Source organism: Chiloscyllium plagiosum, chromosome 16 (assembly GCF_004010195.1).
Source record: "Chiloscyllium plagiosum isolate BGI_BamShark_2017 chromosome 16, ASM401019v2, whole genome shotgun sequence".
Classification (NCBI taxonomy): domain Eukaryota; kingdom Metazoa; phylum Chordata; class Chondrichthyes; order Orectolobiformes; family Hemiscylliidae; genus Chiloscyllium; species Chiloscyllium plagiosum.
In genome coordinates, this window is record NC_057725.1 from 36995493 (window position 1) to 37014553 (window position 19061).

General features: G+C 38.6%; 2 protein-coding genes across 9 annotated transcripts in view; one reads left to right on the forward strand and one right to left on the reverse strand.

The window, feature by feature from the left end:
- The window catches only part of tub (TUB bipartite transcription factor), a 437441-nt gene extending 427934 nt beyond the window's left edge, over nt 1-9507 (forward strand). For all 5 annotated transcript variants that reach the window (XM_043705827.1, XM_043705828.1, XM_043705824.1 and 2 more), the window contains one exon: nt 1179-9507. In XM_043705827.1, the coding sequence (XP_043561762.1) occupies nt 1179-1312 (134 nt within the window). In that variant the 3' untranslated portion in view covers nt 1313-9507. The remainder of the gene's footprint in view (nt 1-1178) is intronic.
- LOC122557791 (protein RIC-3-like) overlaps nt 1802-19061 on the reverse strand; it is a 96269-nt gene continuing 79009 nt past the window's right edge. For all 4 annotated transcript variants that reach the window (XM_043705831.1, XM_043705833.1, XM_043705830.1 and 1 more), the window contains exon 9: nt 1802-1880. The gene's annotated coding sequence lies outside the window, so the exon portion shown is untranslated. The remainder of the gene's footprint in view (nt 1881-19061) is intronic.

Below are 19061 nucleotides of genomic sequence, written 5' to 3' on the forward strand. Positions count from 1 at the left end.
TCATTGCAGTAATATTGCAACAATCAACTTGTTAACTATGTGGGGTGGGCAAGGAAAGGAATTTGACAGCTCCACAATTGGCATTAAGCAAAGTGGGGCAGTGGGTTCATCACAATCCTGGCTGTTGAAGGAATGCAAACATGAAAGACTGTAACCAGATAGCATGAAGGTTTATATGGGGCCTAGAGCAGCCTACAGCAGTCCCTTTTCAAACAACTTCCATGACTGGTTAGTGCTCAGTCCAACAGAACAGAACATGCATTCTGACTACTGGCTGTCTTATGTTTGTGATCATCTGCCATTCCATTCATGCTGAAAAGTGGGACAGTCGATTAAAGTTGGCTCCAATGTATTTATAATTTTCATCACTGTATCAATCAGAGAAACTCTTCTAAATACACTTAAAACATAAATAAGGACAATTGCTTCCCGCAAGTCAGTAATGTTTTGGTTCCAGTACATGCTGCTTTGTTGCTCTGATCTCATGCTGCTTCAGTAATGGAAAAGGCTGGATGGAGCAGTATTCTGCAAATCGGTGGTGGAGAGGGTTTAAGAGCCATTGCCAGATAAAGACATTGTTAATCCACAAATAGCTTTCTTGTGTATAAAATCCATTTTCGTTCTATTTTATAATATGGAACTCATATTTCACATGTTATCATTTTATGCATAATCCTGATAGGGACAGGTTATTTCCAAATATTTTCAAGAACTACAGTTCTTTATACACTCTTGAGAGCAATATTACATTAAATAATTAGTGTGCTTTCCAGATGTTATTCAACATTTTTTTGTGATGCTCAACACTAATTAAAGTAAACACTGTCCATCTCCAGATGGAACAGAATTCAAACTAAATTAAAACACATCAATTAAAGGGAACATTGTAGATTTTGACAGTTACCAAGTGATTTTGGATATGAAAGCTATTGAAGATTTCACAAACTGCTGTGGCTTTTCTTCCTTGGTACAGATTGCCATTTCAGCTCTGTGATTAGATTACAGTTTTGTAACTCTTCCAGTTATCCATCACTTTCAATAAACTTGCTCTGAGCTGAGTTGTACAATGATGGGTAGAGGGCAGCAGAACAGATGTGAAGTAATGGTGGAACATCATTCTGCAAATTGAATGAAATTTTATGCAAAAAGAATCAACTATTTGTTTGTATTTTTTATAGCGGATTATATAGTGATGCAGTTTGGTCGGGTGGCTGAAGACGTCTTTACCATGGACTACAACTACCCAATGTGCGCATTGCAAGCATTTGCGATTGCTCTGTCAAGCTTCGATAGTAAACTAGCTTGTGAATAATTGGAACATTCGAAGGAGCAACATGTATTTGAAGGACAAGCTTGCTTTCTTTGCTTTGATATATTGGTTGCAGATCATAGACATAATTCATCCTCAGTATCGTACATTTCGTTGCAAGTTTACGGGATGATTAAAATTGAATCGGGGTTCAAAATCCAGCGTAGGACCCATTTTAAATATTTTAATAAGCCTTGTGTCCGTTTCACTTTTTTGTTAAACAGGCACGGGTCTTTGCATGGTCCGTAAGGCATCACTGTTGTGGTAATTTTGTGTGGACCTTTGGAACAAAACATTGTCCTAAAAAGAAAATAAAGGAAAATAGAACTTTTATTCTGAAATGGCAGCTATAGAATCCCATGGGTATTGAATCAGAATATGAGAGAAATTTCTTCACGTTAACCTTTAAAGTACTAACCTTTGTGTCATTTCTTGTACGTATTCAGGTTATTCTTTTCAGTTTGGTTAGAAGGTACTTTCCACAAATGTCATTGTGCTTGTTCTGCCAGTACCTTATGCAGCACAGTAGTAATTAACCTAATGCTGCTGATGTTTAACCATGCAATCCAATCTGTAAGAGAAATTCATTATTTCAAGCGATAGTGTGATTGACCATTTGAATACAGTTTATAAACTAATATTAATATTATTCTAATGATTTTCCATTCATTCATTTTTGTTTACTTTTACATGGGATATTGTCCAAATATTGACATCCGAGAAAGAGATATTCTCCTTATGTTGGATCATTTATCGTTGAGGCAACTTAGACAGAGTTTGCATGGATATGTATTTCCTTATATGCAAATGAATACCTGTTAATGACACTGTGTGGAGGTTTTTCATCATTGTGTCTCGATTGCACTGTTGGAAAATAATGTGGGTTGCAAGCATATCAATGACGATGGTAGGAATCAAAAGAAAATTATGGAGGGGGAGGCTAAGTATGTGGCTACCTCTGGGATCTCTGGTCAATTAAGGATGGCAGGTAGGTTCCTGATTGTGGAGGCCATTCAGCATTGGTAGAGCAGCAGCCCCTGCATCAACAATGGGAAATACTGATCTATGTATGTACACTGGACTTGGGAAGGTGGGGGAGGATTCAAAATGCCACCTTGCAAAGTATTTTCATGTTTCATGATAAATAATGTTGATATCTGTCAAACTGTCATTGTGGAGAGCAGTGACGGCCATGGTGGATAAGGATTAAATTGCATGATGCGTCAATAGTCTGCCGTCTGCCTTCAGGAGATGGCCCCCCTTCACCAGCCTGGATTCTGATCTGTGCTCTCACGGGCAATTTAATTGGCATAATTGGCTACTTACAACTGGCAGGCAGCCTCCTTCAAAATAACTTGAGGACTTAACCATTGCAAAAAACTGGCGCATCAGTATTGGACCTTGCAAGCACTCAGGATTTTAGTCTCGTCTCCACACCTTCAAGAAAATTTACTTCTGCGCATTAAATATTTAAGTTTCCTATTTCCTATCATGCACCCGACATTGGACTAATGAATAAAAGTAAGCATCAATAAAGTATAAGATAATAAATAAGGGAAAGAATGTTAAACAGAATAACTTTAAATTTAAAAAAAATGGATACTTCTAGGTTAAAAAGAATGACAAGTAAGGTCTCATTTATTAAACATACTTTATAAAGGATCAAGCTTTCAAGCAGGTAAATGTAAAAGTGGATGGATAAAGACTAGTGAAATTTTCCACAAGTTCCTATTTGTACCCAGGTCAATGACGCTGAGCTCTCACGTAATGGAGAAATGGATGTTAATACACGTTTTTGGTTACTGGAATTTGCAACTACAGGAGCAGCTGAAGTGACCTGTGTAGAGGTGTTGAAGTGGAACTAGATAATCATATCAGGGCGAAAGAGTCAGGAGGTTATGCTGATAGAGTTAGATGAAGTTGAGTGGGGCAAGTCTCATGCTGAGCAAAAATACTGGCATGAACCTTTAGTGCCAAATGACCTGTTTCTGTGTTGCACATTCTATAATGTTCTATGTTTTTATTAGCTCTGGCTCCATGAATATCATTACATTTTACTATAGGCTTGTAGTAGTTTATTTTTCAAGCAGAAGTCAACACTCTTAAAGATTGTGATAATGCTTGGGAATCACCCAAGCTCCACGTTTCTTCTGTTCCCACATTATTAAAAATGAGTTTTGGTTGCAAATAATTCTAAGCTATTGTACCAAGGTCAAAGATTGGATTTTCTTTGAAGCGTTTGTACATCAGTTTGTACACTGTCTGAAGGAGATTTTCATCAAAATGGCATTCAATGGATATTGTTCACATAAGCATTTGGGACCCTTGCACTTGTCTATCCCCTTTTGAATTTAGCATTGCTGAGCATGATTTGTTCTTTTTGGGAGAATGGCAGAACATTCTCACATGTAAACTAGTCTTTGTGGGTGGACAGAAACACATTATTATATTAATTACTACTCCATTAGAAGCATCTAGCTATTTTTACATTGAACTTAGAAACTGAGTAAGACCAGTAGCATAAAAAGAAAGATTTGCATTTATTTTGCACCACAAATGACCACAGGACATTCCACTGTGCTTTACTGCCAATAGAATACTTTTGAAGTGAAATCACTATTGATAATGTCAGAATTGCAGCAGCCAATTTCTACATAGCAAGCTCACACAAACAACAATGCGATAATAATCAAATAATCTATTTTGAGATGTCATGTAAGGGATAATTATTGGCCAGAACATGAGGATAACACCTCTGCTTGTCTTCAAAATAGTACCACTGGGGATCATTAACATCCATCTAATAGACCGATGGGGTCTCAGTTTTAATAGCTTCCCCGAAAGATGACAGCATTAATATGCAGCACTAAACTGGAGTGTCAGCCTATTGTGTTCATTTCCTGAAATGGGATTTGAACTCATAAACTTCAGACACAGAGATGAGACAGCCACCAAATGAACCATGTCATGAAGCTGTAATGATGATAATAAATTGGCTTTGGCTTTATCTCAGGGTCATGGGCCAAAAAAATCTTATCAAAGTTAGGAAACTAAATGCTGAACTATGGTTGTGCGATTTTATTGTGAAAAGCTAATGTGTTCATAATGAATTTCTTCATCTGTAGCATTAAACATTGAAGTTGCAACTGCACCTAACAAAATAATGAATGAAACTATTTGATGCAATCATGTTGAATGCATCAATAATACACTGCATATTTTCTAGGCTGAAATCTTGTGACCATAATCAAGTAAAAGGTTTAAATTCACTATTAAAATGAATACCCTGGAGGTTGTGACATTCCATTTGTTATTAAATATATGTGTCACCACATATGACTGGGTGAAATAAAGCAGATCTCATTTGGGACAACCTGTGTTAGAATCAATATCACTTACAAGAAAATAATGTGACTAGATTACGTGCATATGGTTATTTATGTTATAATACTAGCCTGTGACCACAAATCGGATTATTCTGGCATTGAGTATCAACATAAGAAAGCAGGAGTAGGTAATACTGCCTCTCAAGCCTACTCCATCATTGAACAAGACCATAGCTGATCTCCATACTCAACTCCACTTTCCAATATCCCTTGGTTCTCTTAAAATCCAAATTCTATTAATCTTGGACATACTCAGCAAGTAAGTATCCATAGGGCAAAAGTGAGGACTGCAGATGCTGGAGATAAGAGTCTAGATTAGAGTGGTGCTGGAAAAACACAGCAGGTCAGGCAGCAAATGCTTTGTCATCTCTAACTCCTTCTGAAACAATGTCCCGAATTCTAGGCTATAGACACAGGGGAAGAACCTCAGCTTAAAGGCTCTCAGAATCTTTCAGGTTTCACTGAAATTATCTATCAGTCTTCTAAACTCCTATCTCATTATCTTCAATGCATCTGCATGGGACAAACTGCTCAGCTAGGAATAAATGTAAGGAACCTTGGCCAGAGCTTCTCTAAGGCACTTGTACCCTTCCTCGGTACAGCAACCAAATCGGTACATGATACTGCAGCTGTAGTCTCACTCTCATTAGACCATTGATTTCACACTATTTCTGATCTGTTTGGGGTTTCCCACCATGAAAGCAGAGAACAGTTGGTGGAATCTTCTACTTTCATTGATGGTGAGATGGGGAGGGGTTGGGGAGAGGGGGGGGAGGGGGGAGGTGGTGGAGAGATTGGATAGGATGACGATGCATCTAAATCCTGCTGCCTTTGCACCTCTGAGCAGCTAGAGTCCTGAGCAGGGAGCCCTATAGTCGGCATGTCCAGGCTGCTGCCAATTTAGACCATAGTTGGTGAATTAAGTAGTATAAAGGTCTCATTTCACCAGTGTTGGGATTAAGCCAGCTACAGACAAGCCTGGTGACACATGACGTGCAGCTAAAGATCATGTGGCCAGCTTGTCACCTCTGGGTGGGGAGATGCCTTGATCAAAGAAACTCAGTGCCTGCTCAAGGGATTAGACACTGGGAAGGGGAGGCCAGCTGACTGCCATTCCTTGCTATTACTGCTGACATTCATGCTCGCCACTCCCTGGTACCTCCACCCCCAGAACTCCATCCTCCCCTGCCACCAACATTACTTACAAGTGACCTAGGTCCATGGGCAATGCTGGGATTATGGCCCCTGTCCTCTGGCCCATTCAGTGGCACTTCTGAGCACAAGATTTTCACCTCGGATTCTGGCTCCTGGAGAAGTCTTGCTGGCTAGCACCCACTATCTGATTGGCTTGTAACTCGGCAGGCCTCCCTGAAAAGAGTCAGTGCAAGTCTCTCGGAATCTGTCCGGCTAACAACCAAAACCCCCAATGCCTCAACAACGTATCAGGATCATTCTTAGCCAACAGGCTGCTCACTATGAGATTACTAATTAACTTGTCTGATCACAGAAGGCAAGATACCAAGTAGTCTTTTCCCCGTTGTTTCCACTATGTATTGTTCTCAAACACTATTTCAAATGCATTCTATAAAGTCATCCTCCAAATTACTTTTGTCAATTTGACATGTCTAGTCTATATAAAGATTAAGGTCTCCCAGGGCTATTCTGAAACCTTTGATTCCAATTCCTCATAATTCTTGATCAACGATACTGATACTGTTAGAATGCCTATAAACTATTCCCACCTCTGTTCTCTGCCCCTTGTTACTTCTCATCTCCATCATTCTGATTCTACTCCTTGATATACTGAGCATTCCTTCAGAGTATCTTGTCTTTTTTTTATAATCGGGCTATCATCACCATCTTTCCGTTTTGCCTTTCTGAAATGTCATGTGCTCAGGAATATTTAGTTCCCAACCTTGATCACTATGCAACCGTATCTTTGTATTATTTGTTAGATTAACGCCACCTGTACTGATGCTTTGGTCCAATTATCTGAATTAATTGCTTGGTGACAAATAGAAGATTATATCAGTTTTTAAACTTTACATTTCTGCTTTTCCCTTTGTCACATTTACGGCTGAAAGAACACACATGAAGTCACAGGTTTAATTTTTGTCAAATATTTAACAGGGTGTAAGGAGGTTGTTTTTCATCGCATTTACATGTATTCCCTGTCTTTCATGTAGTACCTCCAGATCAAATGACCCTCTATGAACTACTTGTACCATATCCAAGTGACATATAATACCTATTACTCAATTTGCCGTTATGACACCCTCCACCTTTTATACTGTTTGATTCCACAAACTATTCTCCAATGTACAGACTGGAATTCAGAACTGCCTTGGAAATTCTACCTCATTACTGTAGTTGTGTATATTCATTCTATGCATGCTTAAATTGATGCAGATAAACACATAACATTATTTAAGTTATGAATGCAGGCTGAGAAGCTTAGTAGAATGAAAAGATTGTTGGTTCAAAGTGGAATTGGGGCACATATCAGGTGTGGCAGAGTAGGGCCTTCCCTGAAATATGAACATATATTTGCAATCATTCACATAACAGACAAATATTGTCCTTGATTTACAGCAGAAATGGCTGCAATCATTGAGCAGTATATGGAACTGTAGACATGGAAAGGTTTAGTGGAATGGATAATAGTCTCACTGAAAATGGTGGAGTAGAAAAGATACTTGATAAAAAGATAAAAGATGAAAAACATTTGCTTCTGTAAACTGAAAAATCTGATTGGTGAAACAAGCATTTGCAACACAGCATGCAAGTAAATATGCCCTCCAAATATTAAATATCTTTCATCTGAACCATGCAACCTATAAGAGCTTACTCAGTGCAAGACAGTACATGCAGAAAAGAGCAGGGAAGTAAATGGTCGGAATTCTAGATAAAATTGTATAAGAAAGAATTAAAGAACAAGTGTGTGTGCTAACCTGAACGGGTTACAACAATTCTGAAGTGGATTCACACTAAGAAAGCTTGTAAATCAGGATGTTGCTTATCTAATTTTTAAGTAAGCTCATGTCTATTAAGTTATATCATTTGTAATTCTTCAACTTTCCAATTTTTCCGATAGATTGACCTGTTCTTAATCACATATAGCAATTGCAGCACAGAAACTCACCTTTCAACCTAACAGATCTATGTTTCCCACAAAGTCTTTTTGCTTTTTTTATTCATATATTCTGGTTGTCACTGCATTAATTTCCGATCCTTAAATTGCCCTTGAAGCTGCCTTCTTGGACACAAGTGACTAGCTTGCTGTGGCATTTCAGAAAGCAATTACAAATGAACCACATTGTTGTGGTTCTGGCCTCACAGGTAAATCAAATTGGCTGTAAATGACAGATTTCCTTTCCGAAAGGCGATACGCAAACCAGATTTTTTTTAACAACAGTCTGAATGTTTCATGATCTGATATTACTCCAAATTTATTTATTGCTGCCCACATGCTGTCATTGGGTTTGAGGTCTAATATTAGCCCAGGCCTATTATTGCACATATAACCACTATTATACCATACTTTCCATACTAGAAACTAGGTCCTCCAACAGTGCAGTATTCCTCTGGAGTGTGAGTTTAGGTCTTTGTGTTCAAGCCTCTGTTTTTGGAATTGAGTCCACAGCCTTCTGTCTCAGAGGTTAGAGCACTAATTTCTCCTGAATCATCGCTAGTACCTGCATGTTATTTTAGACTCTTGTCACTTCTAGCTGATTGTACATTCAGTAGCATTTTTCATGGAGTAGCATTCATTCAGAGAAGAGCAAAAATCCAGAATGCAAACAGAAAACCTTCTGAGCCATACCCCACTTTACATGTGCTTGTTATCGGTGCAGTCTTCAAAGAAACAAAACCAAGGAAAAATATTGGTTTTGATTGTGACTTAAGGTTCATGGAGCTATAAAGCTCATTTCCACATTGAATATATATGTATGGGAATGGGTTTCATAAATAATATTTTATGGCCTTTTTAAAGTGCAAAGGTACAGAAATATGCTAATAAATATTTTAGTATAAGAATTGTGATTTTGGTAAATCTATTTTAACTCATGTTAACACCTTCATTGCTATGCTATATATCTTATACATTGTCCATATCAGTCAGCTGGCTTTGTTTTGGAAGATATTAATGTTTTACAGTTTTTAAAAAAACAAACATGAGTGTTTTGCATGTGCATTATGCTACCTGCTAGCATGCATGGTCCGTTTACTATTGTGTTGACTGTTTCTTAATAAATGGAGGCCATGTATTCAGATGTTTTATTTCCTGTTATAAATATTAAATAACTGATGTACTCTGTTAAATTTAATGCTATCCATATGTATCATAACTGTGTACAGTGTGATAAAGCTCCTATGTCAAATAATATAGACAAATGTCCCAATTGAGTGAAGGGCCCCTTGTTTTGTCCTGTTGGTGTGCATGTGAGTGTGTGTGAGGCTCATGATTAATTTCTGCAATGGTCTACCAGACATGGCCTGATATTTACATCATATTTTATGTAAAATCCGTTTATAAAATGCCACATGTTCCAAATGTGCAATGTATATTTAAACTTGGCTTTATATTTTATCAGGTTACTTGTAATTTCTCTCATGCTGCTTCTACTCACAGTCTGCCTGCACTATCACAACACATCTACGGCTGAGTGTCCCATTTTAGTTGCACAAGTAACATGTTGAAGAAAGTCAATGACCATTTTTGTTATTTAATTAAAGACAAGTGACAGTGTTCTATGTCATGTAAAGATCCTACTTATTGAATAGAATTTTTGAATAAATAACCTCAAAAGCCTTGCTGTTTTAATTCATTACATTTAAATTTGTATGCAATATATTGTAGCTAATTTTTCATACTTTATGCATGGACCAATGTAAGAATACGATTTTTTTTCTATTGTGTTGTAAAATGCTCAGGTACAAACTACAGTTCATTGTTTACTTTATAGCCAGACAATGTACGAGGAACTCCTATATTCTTTTAGTTATTGAAGCTTTTTTTTTGTCTATTCTAATACTTAGTTCCCTTTGACCATTCTCTCTAGCATCTAAATAAATCTGTAAGTTACAAAGGAAAATAAATATAATGGTCCAGTCCAGGTAATGAGCAGCATTTACTCAAAGTGATTTGACAACCTTCTCAACAATGGATCTAAGATGTTCTTATGGGTCTTTCTTCAGTTGGAAGAGGATTGAGCAAAGGAGAAAAACTACAGATTCTGAATTGGAAGACTGCGAGTGCTTGAAGCAAGCAAGAGGGATGATTAGATAGCTTGAATTATAAAGTGATGTAGGAGAGGTTTCTACAGCCTGGGAGGTGAGACATTGGTTCCAGTGCGCTCAGATTAAAGATAAACATCACTGCTTTTTGTAATTCTCAAAGCCCATCATCATACTCTAACAATGTGATCAAAAAAGCTTCAATGGGTAAACATGTTGCTGAAAAGTAACATTTGATGAGGCACTTTAGAATTTCAACACTCTAAATACTAAATAAAGGAACAATAGCTTCCCACCTACGGTATTTTAAAATCGCTGAAATTTTTCTTTTAATGATCTATTCAGAAATATCTCCTTTAACTTTGTTAAACTTGAACCATGCCTTTGTTCAAGTATCCTGAACTTGTCAAAGGTTATGCCAGTGAGCCAAGTAAACCATCTTAATTATTTGACAGAAACTGCTGGCAAAACTCATCAAGTCTGGCAACATCTTGGGAAGAAAACAAAGTTCTGAGTCCAGAAACTCTTCATCAGAACTACGCATACTGCCGCAGATGCTGCTAGACCATCTGTATTTCACCAACATTCCTAGTTTTGTTTCAGATGTTCAGCAACCACAGTTCTTTGTTTAATCTTAGTTATTTGAGTGCAATTTTTAAAGAACATCCCAGGAACTTTAAGTATTTCTATATCTTTATCCTAAAAAAAGTGAATTGACAGACATCCAGGTTACTTAGTTTAGTGTTGCAGAACTAAAATATCCTAAGTGGCAATGATTTTGTTCATGCATGGAAACATGATTTTGGCCATTATGGGATGGGTTTCAAGAGTGGCAGCAATAGTATATGGAAGTAACACATAAAAGTTATGTGTTAAAGAAGGAGAAGTGCAGCATGAAATACTTTGTCTAGAGTTTTAGAAGTTCTTTTGGGTTGGTATAGTACATGTTTCATCTGTTTTTGATTTGAATCCTTATCTTCAGTAAGACAAAAACAAAATTGATCTTCTCGAAGCACGGTAGCTGATGGTAGTTTTAAACTAACCACCCACTTGGAAAGGGTCAGGATGGTGTGCAATGCTGATTTTCCAACCTGCCTGATTTAATTTCCCAGTGAAGAATAAGATTACATAATGTATAGGACTGGCATTTCCAATCCTAAGGGAGACTCTGCCAGCCAATAGGATTAAAATTGCCGCATTAGTATCACTCAGGAAATAGCATGGTGAGTGACAGTAGTGCTGTTCATCATAGAAGATGTGGATTAATAAATGTTTTCAACACTTTATTCTTATTCAAAGAACAGACTATCAAGAACAATCTGCAGTTCACTATCAAGCTAAGCAATTGCAGGACAGTCATATAATCTATAGCAAAAGATCAACTGTATCACTTTGAAAAGGTCTTGGTAGGCCCTCTTTCTGCACACAAACATTACTCAGGAAAAGCAAAATGGCCAATTCAATGTTGCTATTTCTATTCAAGAGTAAAATCTCCTCCTCTATTGGATTTCTTTATGATAACAACTGGTTTACACTTGCTGTGACAACTCCATTTAGATGGCTTAAACAGAAATCAGGTGCACCCTTCAATTTCAAATTAATCGACCCATTGAAAAGAATGCCCATTACAGAACTGTGCGCTGATACTGAGAAAACTTAATGAATAGTTAATTTGCATCCCCCAGGCCCTGTAACACCTGCTCTAAATATGATACAAACCCATGCAGAAATAGGGATTACTTCATCAAAGCACAAAGTTGTTTTTCTCTACATATTTGCTGCAGATATTTTACTGAGAGGCATTGCAGGTAAATTAATGATAATTAACAGTAATTGCAGAGAGATAAATAGGCACTGAGCTTATACTGATATACATATCTTTCTGCAGTTTCCATCGTGTGGCTGAACCTAGAATTAAAATGTACGAAGGAGCATTTATTCTCTTGTTGGTTAATCCTTGCAAACCTGTACAGAGAGCTTTCAAACAGCTTCTTTTATAAAGCACAGCTAATATTTTTAGCATGTCTCCATTTCAATTTTTAAGGTCTTATAAATTCTTTGCAAAATCTCCTTTGACAATGTTACTGACAATGCAGCTTGTGCTGGGTTGGGATTCTTAGCTCTACTCCTGTCCATGGCTGACAAAAGGTGAAGTTTTTTGTCTCATCTTGCATCATTTTAGTGACTTCTTTCTTTCTGCATAATATGTCAGGATTAAAAGCAGGTTCACGCAAAGGAAATAGAGTGTTTGTTTTGTCATATGAACGATAGATCATGTTTTCTGAAGGAGAATCCATGTTCTTCAATGCAAATAGATTATTGCAGACAAGAGGGAGAGAAGAGGATGACACAGTGGCTCAGTGGTTAGCACTGCTACATCATAGTGTCAGGGACCCAGATTCGATTCCAGCCTCAGGTAACTGTCTGTGTGGAGTTTGCACATTCTCCCTGTGTCTGCATGGATTTCCTCTGGGTGCTCCGGTTTCCTCCCACAGTCCAAAGATGTGCAAGTTAGGTGAATTAGCCATGCTAAATTGCCCATAGTGTTCAGAGATGTGTAGGTTAAGTGTATTAGTCAAGGGTAAATGTAAAGTAATAGGGCAGGAGAGTGGATCTGGGAGGGTCACTCCGGAGGGTCGGTGTGGACTTGTTGGACCAAATGGCCTGTTTCCACACTGTAGGGATTCAATTCTTCATATAGGTCTTCTCTTCTATCCATAACAGAGACGCATTTCTTAAATTCTGTTATTTTCTTTCTCCTTCATAAAATTATTCAATGGTGAATTTCCTCAAAGGAGAAAGTGAGGACTGCAGATGCTGGAGATCAGAGCTGAAAAATGTGTTACTGGAAAAGCGCAGCAGGTCAGGCAGCATCCAAGGAGCAGGAGAAACGACGTTTCGGGCATAAGTCCTTCTTCAGGAATGAGGAAGGTGTGCCAAGCAGGCTAAGATAAAAGGTAGGGAGGAGGGACTTGGGGGGAGGGGCGTTGGGAATGCGATAGGTGGAAGGAGGTTAAGGTGAGGGTGATAGGCCACAGAAGGGGTGGGGCGGAGAGGTTGGGAAGAAGATTGCAGGTCAAGAAGGCGGTGCTGAGCCCACACCTCCCCCCTCACTTCCCTCCAAGGCCCCAAGGGATCCTTCCATATCCATCACAAATTCACCTGCACCTCCACACACATCATTTACTGCATCCGCTGCACCCGATGTGGCCTCCTCTACATTGGGGAGACAGGCCGCCTCTTTGCGGAATGTTTCAGAGAGCACCTCTGGAACACCCGGACCAACCAACCCAACCGCCCCATGGCTGAACACTTTAACTCCCCCTCCCACTCTGCCAAGGACATGCAGGTCCTTGGCCTCCTCCATAGCCAGACCATGGCAACACGACGCCTGGAGGAAGATTGCCTCATCTTCCACCTAGGAACCCTCCAACCACAAGGGATGAATGCGGATTTCTCCAGCTTCCTCATTTCCCCTCCCCCTACCTTTTCTCAGTCCCAACCCTCGGACTCAGCACTGTCTTCTTGACCTGCAATCTTCTTCCCAACCTCTCCGCCACCACCCCCACTCCAGCCTATCACCCTCACCTTAACCTCCTTCCACCTATTGCATTCCCAATGCCCCTCCCCCAAGTCCTTCCTCCCTACCTTTTATCTTAGCCTGCTTGGCACACCTTCCTCATTCCTGAAGAAGGGCTTATGCCCTAAACGCGATTCTTCTGCTCCTTGGATGCTGCCTGACCTGCTGCGCTTTTCCAGCAACACATTTTTCAGCTCTGAATTTCCTCAAACCCTGTTTGTGAAGACCAGTTTAAAATGACAGTCAGTAAATTTTGTAGAGCCAAAACAGCTTGGGTATACCATTATTCTGTTGGTTGGATACAGCAGTTCTTTTCTGAGCAGGTGCAGTTGAATTGCAGGTCAAGTTACAATAGATGTAAACTGGGCATTGGTTCACTTTATAGGCAAAACAGTTTATTTCCCAAATAAAGAGTTTTGAGCGATATTAAGGTCAAATGCAGGGCATTTAGCTAAGCCTGAAAACTCCTTACACTTCTGGTGTTACAAGCAGGCTGAGGACCAAAGGTCAAAGCTGTACAGCTTAAGGTCTTTCAAACCAATCAGCAGTTTCAGTCATTTTACTGGACCTTTAAGTTGAAACATTGAGCTAACAAGATAGATTTGATGTACCCATGTCAGAGACCAATGTATTTTTGTCACAGATAACTGTAGAGACAACTGTTAAGCACAATTGGATTTCTACCATCTCCTTTGTTCAGAACTGGCTGACATAGACATCCTTTGTGTTGATTTAGCTGAAATATTCATGCAGTGCAAGGACTGTCCCATTCCAGGTGGTTATAAGTTCAATTTTGAGCTGGAAATTGCTGAGAATTTATGAATGCAGTTTTTCTGCTTACTTTTTGTTCCAAAGCAGCCATTTTTAAATTCAGCAAAAGTTCATTTTAAAATAGTAATATTTAAAAGTATTAAATATATATTTATTCATGAGTGAAGGTGTCACTGGCTGTATCAGCACTCATTGTGCATGCCTAATTGCCCAGAGGCCAGTTAAGAGGCAACCACATTGCTGTTTGTCTGGAGTCACATGTAGGCCAGATCAGGTAAGGATGACCAGGTAAGTTTGCTTCCCTAAAAGGCATTTGTGAATCAGATGAAGTTTTTCATGATAATCGATTCATAGTCATCATTAATCTCTTTGTTTCAGACTTTTTTATTAAATTCAAATTTCACCGTCAGCCATGATGGAATTTGAACCTGGGTCCCCAGAACATTAGTTACATTTTTGGATGAACAATCCAGCAAAAATACCACTTGACCATTGCTGCCTGTGATTTAGGATTGCTCTCCTTGTCCTCTGGACATCACAATGTACATTGTTAAAGTCTTTTATATATATGTGTATAATTAGCAGCACATTGAGAAACTATTTTTAAAATTTTGTTCCTGCACCATCTTTTGCAAAATTTTGTTAAAATTGAGCAGTTCATCTGATACTATCAGGAAGAGTTGAACAAATTAGCTTCTGAGTGTTCAAAAACATACTCCAGTATGACAGTTAAAAAAACCATAGATTTGATCTGTGGGATATTGCATTTTAGTACAGCAGACAATAATGACTATTATCTGATCTTTTACACATGGAGAGGTAAACTGATAACTACTGAAAATCTACAGAAATATTAGTTGCTTCTATTAAAGTATTAATTTACTGGTAAGTAAACCTCTTTTGCAGTTAATTTTATTATTGTGGCTTGATTATAAAATGAGATGTTCTGCTATTTTCTGAATTCAGTGGAGACTAACTGATGACCTGATGTAATGAACAGCTGAATTATGAAGTTTCCTTTTTGATCTCTAGACTTCCTATGAAAGTATCCCAGACTGAGCCGAGAAAGGTGCAACTTAGGACAGGATGTGTGATTTCAGCTAGAGATGTGGTCTAGGACACTGAACTCAGCAAAAGAAACATAAGTAAATCACCAAACATGTAACAGTACCAACTTTTAAGAATTCGCAGCTTGCTGTGTGATGTAATCTTTAATAAATTGACTTCAGCTGCACTTTTTATGCATATTCTAATTTGAATAAATTTAAAATTGTCATAATTTCACTCGTGTTTACATTATCAATGAAAGGCACTGAGCTGATTTGGGTAGTAATGTTTCCAGCACCAAACGCAATGGTTCAGTTCCTGTATTGCAGAGTAAGCCGACAATTTACATGGAGTTTTGTTTTAATATAACTTGAGGATGCAGGATGTAGGATAGCACAACTCCTTCAGTTAGTGACCTGTAGTTATACTGGAAATGAAGCCAATTGGTTTCTTAGTAGGATTTCTCTTATGTCACAGTGTACGGGAATCTGTTATTTCAAGCTCCAACACAGTTAGCTCAGTTGACTGGATGGCTGATTTGCATGGGCAGTAATACCAACAATGCAGGTTTAATTTCTGTACCATGCTGAGGTCACTATGAAGCTCCCACCTTCTTGACTTTGCCCCTCTCCTGAGGAGTGATGACCCTCAAGTTAAACCACCACCAGCTATCTCTCTCTACTCAGAGAGCAACCCTATCATATTGGAGGACCATAGTGGGTTCACCTTTACCTGGGTGTCCTTATTCAGTCTCTTTATTCTCTTTATGCCCAGCATTAAGCCACCAAATCATGCTTTCTATCCCTATTATGTTCCTAAAGTCTGACCAGTTTTCAATTTATCTGTATTTTAACCATCCCCAAGGTCATTTTACTTCTTAATCTTTGATAGTTATTTTTTAATATCATATTGAAACTACTACAACTACCACCCAAATTTATTCTTCGCAAATTGGAAAACATAACATATGCTTAAGATTTGCTCATTTAACTGATTCACAAATTGTGTTATGCCTTATAATAAATGCATTATTTACTTGTATTACCCAGAGATGATTCCATTTTTATAATTAGGGAGTAGATAAATCAGAAACACATTTTTAAAAAATATTGAATTTCAGCAGCTTTCAAACTTTAAGCCTTGATATAATTGTTAAGCCTGAGGATTTGCAGCAATCTTTGCAAATGTAATGGAATCCTGCTGTCAGTACTGTTCCCATTGGGAGGATACTTTTATCAACATACTGTGATAGAAGTAAGATAATAGTAAGATTCAAAAAACGTGCTTACTACATAATCTCCTCCCTCAAAGTGCAGAGATTCTGGGTTTGTAAATCCTTCTCTAATATATGCACAAGAAATCTCCCTGGACTGTTTAAAATCCCCATTAAATAATCCTTAATCCCTTTCTGGATTATTTCAAAATGATTTCCCTCAAATATGAAAAAGCCTCAATTTTTGAGGTCTGTAAATGAACAACAAAATTAAAACCCACCTCATAGTTTGAAGGATGGTAGAGTCAATTATGGATTAAGATATCTTAATGCTATCAAGAAAGTATTTGCATGCTTTGGATTGACTAAATTAATAACAGATTGACTGATTTAAAAATGATGTCTAATTGGCCTCTGAAGACTCCAGCTTTGATAAATGTATGGAATAGGCTGTCAAATATTCATTGTTAAAATCATGAGGGCTTACTTTCAAATGGAGTATTATCGGCAGCATTGGGGAGGTCTTGTGACTCAGTGACATAAGAACATAAGAACTAGGAGCAAGACTAGGTCAATAGGTCCTTTGAGCCTGCTCTACCACAGTGGTTAGTGCTGCTGCCTCACAGTGCCAGGGACCTGGGTTCAATTTCAGCCTTGGGTGACTATCTGTGTGGAGTTTGCACATTCTCCCCATGTCCGTGTGAGTTTCCTCCCACAGTCCAAAATGATGTGCATATCAGGTGAAATGACTGTGCTAAATTGCCCATAGTGTTAGGTGCATTAATTAGGGTAAATGTAGGGAAATGAGTCGGGGTGGGTTACTCTCCGGAGAGTCGGTGTGGATTTGTTGGGCTGAGGGGCTTGTTTCCCTGCTGTAGGAAATCTAATCAATATGATCGTGGCTGATCTTTTCATGGACTCAGCTCCACTTACCTACACTCTCACAGTATCCCTAAATTCCTTTATTATTCAAAACAAAATCTATTTTAGTTTTAAAAACATTTACTGAAGTAGCATCAACTACTTCACTGGGCAAGGAATTCCATAGATTAACAACCCTCTGGGTGAAGAAGTTCCTTTTCAGTTCAGTCCTAAATCTGCTCCCCCTAATTTTGAGGCTATACCCTCTTGTCCTGGTTTCACCTGCCAATGGAAACATCCTCACTATTTCTATCTTATCTATTCCCTTCATAATTTTATATGTTTCTATGAGATCCCCCTCATTCTTCTTCTGAATTACAATGAATATAATCCTAGTTTACTCAGTCTCTCCTGATAAGCCAATCCCCTCAACTCGAGTATCAACCTAGTGAACCTCCTCTGCACCCCCTCCAGTGTCAGTACATCCTTTCTCAAGTAAGGAGACCAAAACTGCACGCAGTACTTCAGGTGTGGCCTTACCAGCACCCTATACAGGTGTAACATTACCTCTTTGCTTTTAAACTCAATCCCTTTAGCAACGAAGGTCAAAATTCCATTTGCCTTCCAAATTACCTGTTGTACCTGCAGACCAGCCTTCTATGATTCATGCACAAGGACACCCAGGTCCCTCTGCAAATCAGCATGCTACAACTTTTTACCATTCAAGAAAGAATCCTTTTTACTGTTACTTCCACCAAAATGGATGACTTCACATTTATTAAAATTGGATTCCATCTGCCAGACCTTTGCCCACTCACTTAAAATATCTACGCTCCTCTGCAAGGTTTCACAGTCCTCTGTACACTTTGCTCTGCCACTCACCTCAGTGTCATCTGCAAACTTTGCCATCCCACAGTGGTCCCCAACTCCAAATCATCTATATAAATTGTGAATAATTGCAGTCCCAACACTGATCCCTGAGAAATACGACTGAGTACTGACTGCCAACCAGAAGAGCTCTCATTTATCCCCACTCTTTGGTTCCTGTTAGTCAAGTAATCCTCTATCCATGCTAATACTTTACCCATAATACCATGCATCCTTATCTTATGCAGCAGCCTCTTCTTTAGCACCTTGTTAAAGCCTCTTCTATAGCACCTTGGAAATCTAGGTACGCCACATCCAATGGGTCCCCATTGTCCACCTTGCTCAAAACATCTTCATAGAATTCCAAAAGATCTGTTAAGCATGACTTGCCCTTCATGAACCCATGCTGTGTCTGTCCAACTGGACAATTTCTATCAAGATGCCTTGCTATTTCTTCCTTGATAATAGACTCAAGCATCTTCCCTACTACAGAGGTTAAGCTAACTGAAGTTATAATTCCCATTTTTTGTCTACTGCCCTTTTTAAACAGTAGAGTCACATTTGCCGTTTTCCAATCTGCTGGAACTGCCCCAAAGTCCAGCGAATTTTAGAAAATTACCACAATTCCACTTGCTATTTCTCCCACCATCTCTTTTTGTACCCTGGGATGCATTCCAACAGGGCCAGGAGACTTATCTATCCTTAGCTCCATTAGCTTGCCCAACACTAGCTCTTCTGTAATAATGATTGTTTCCAGGTTCTCACCTACCTTCGTCTCTCTGTCAATTA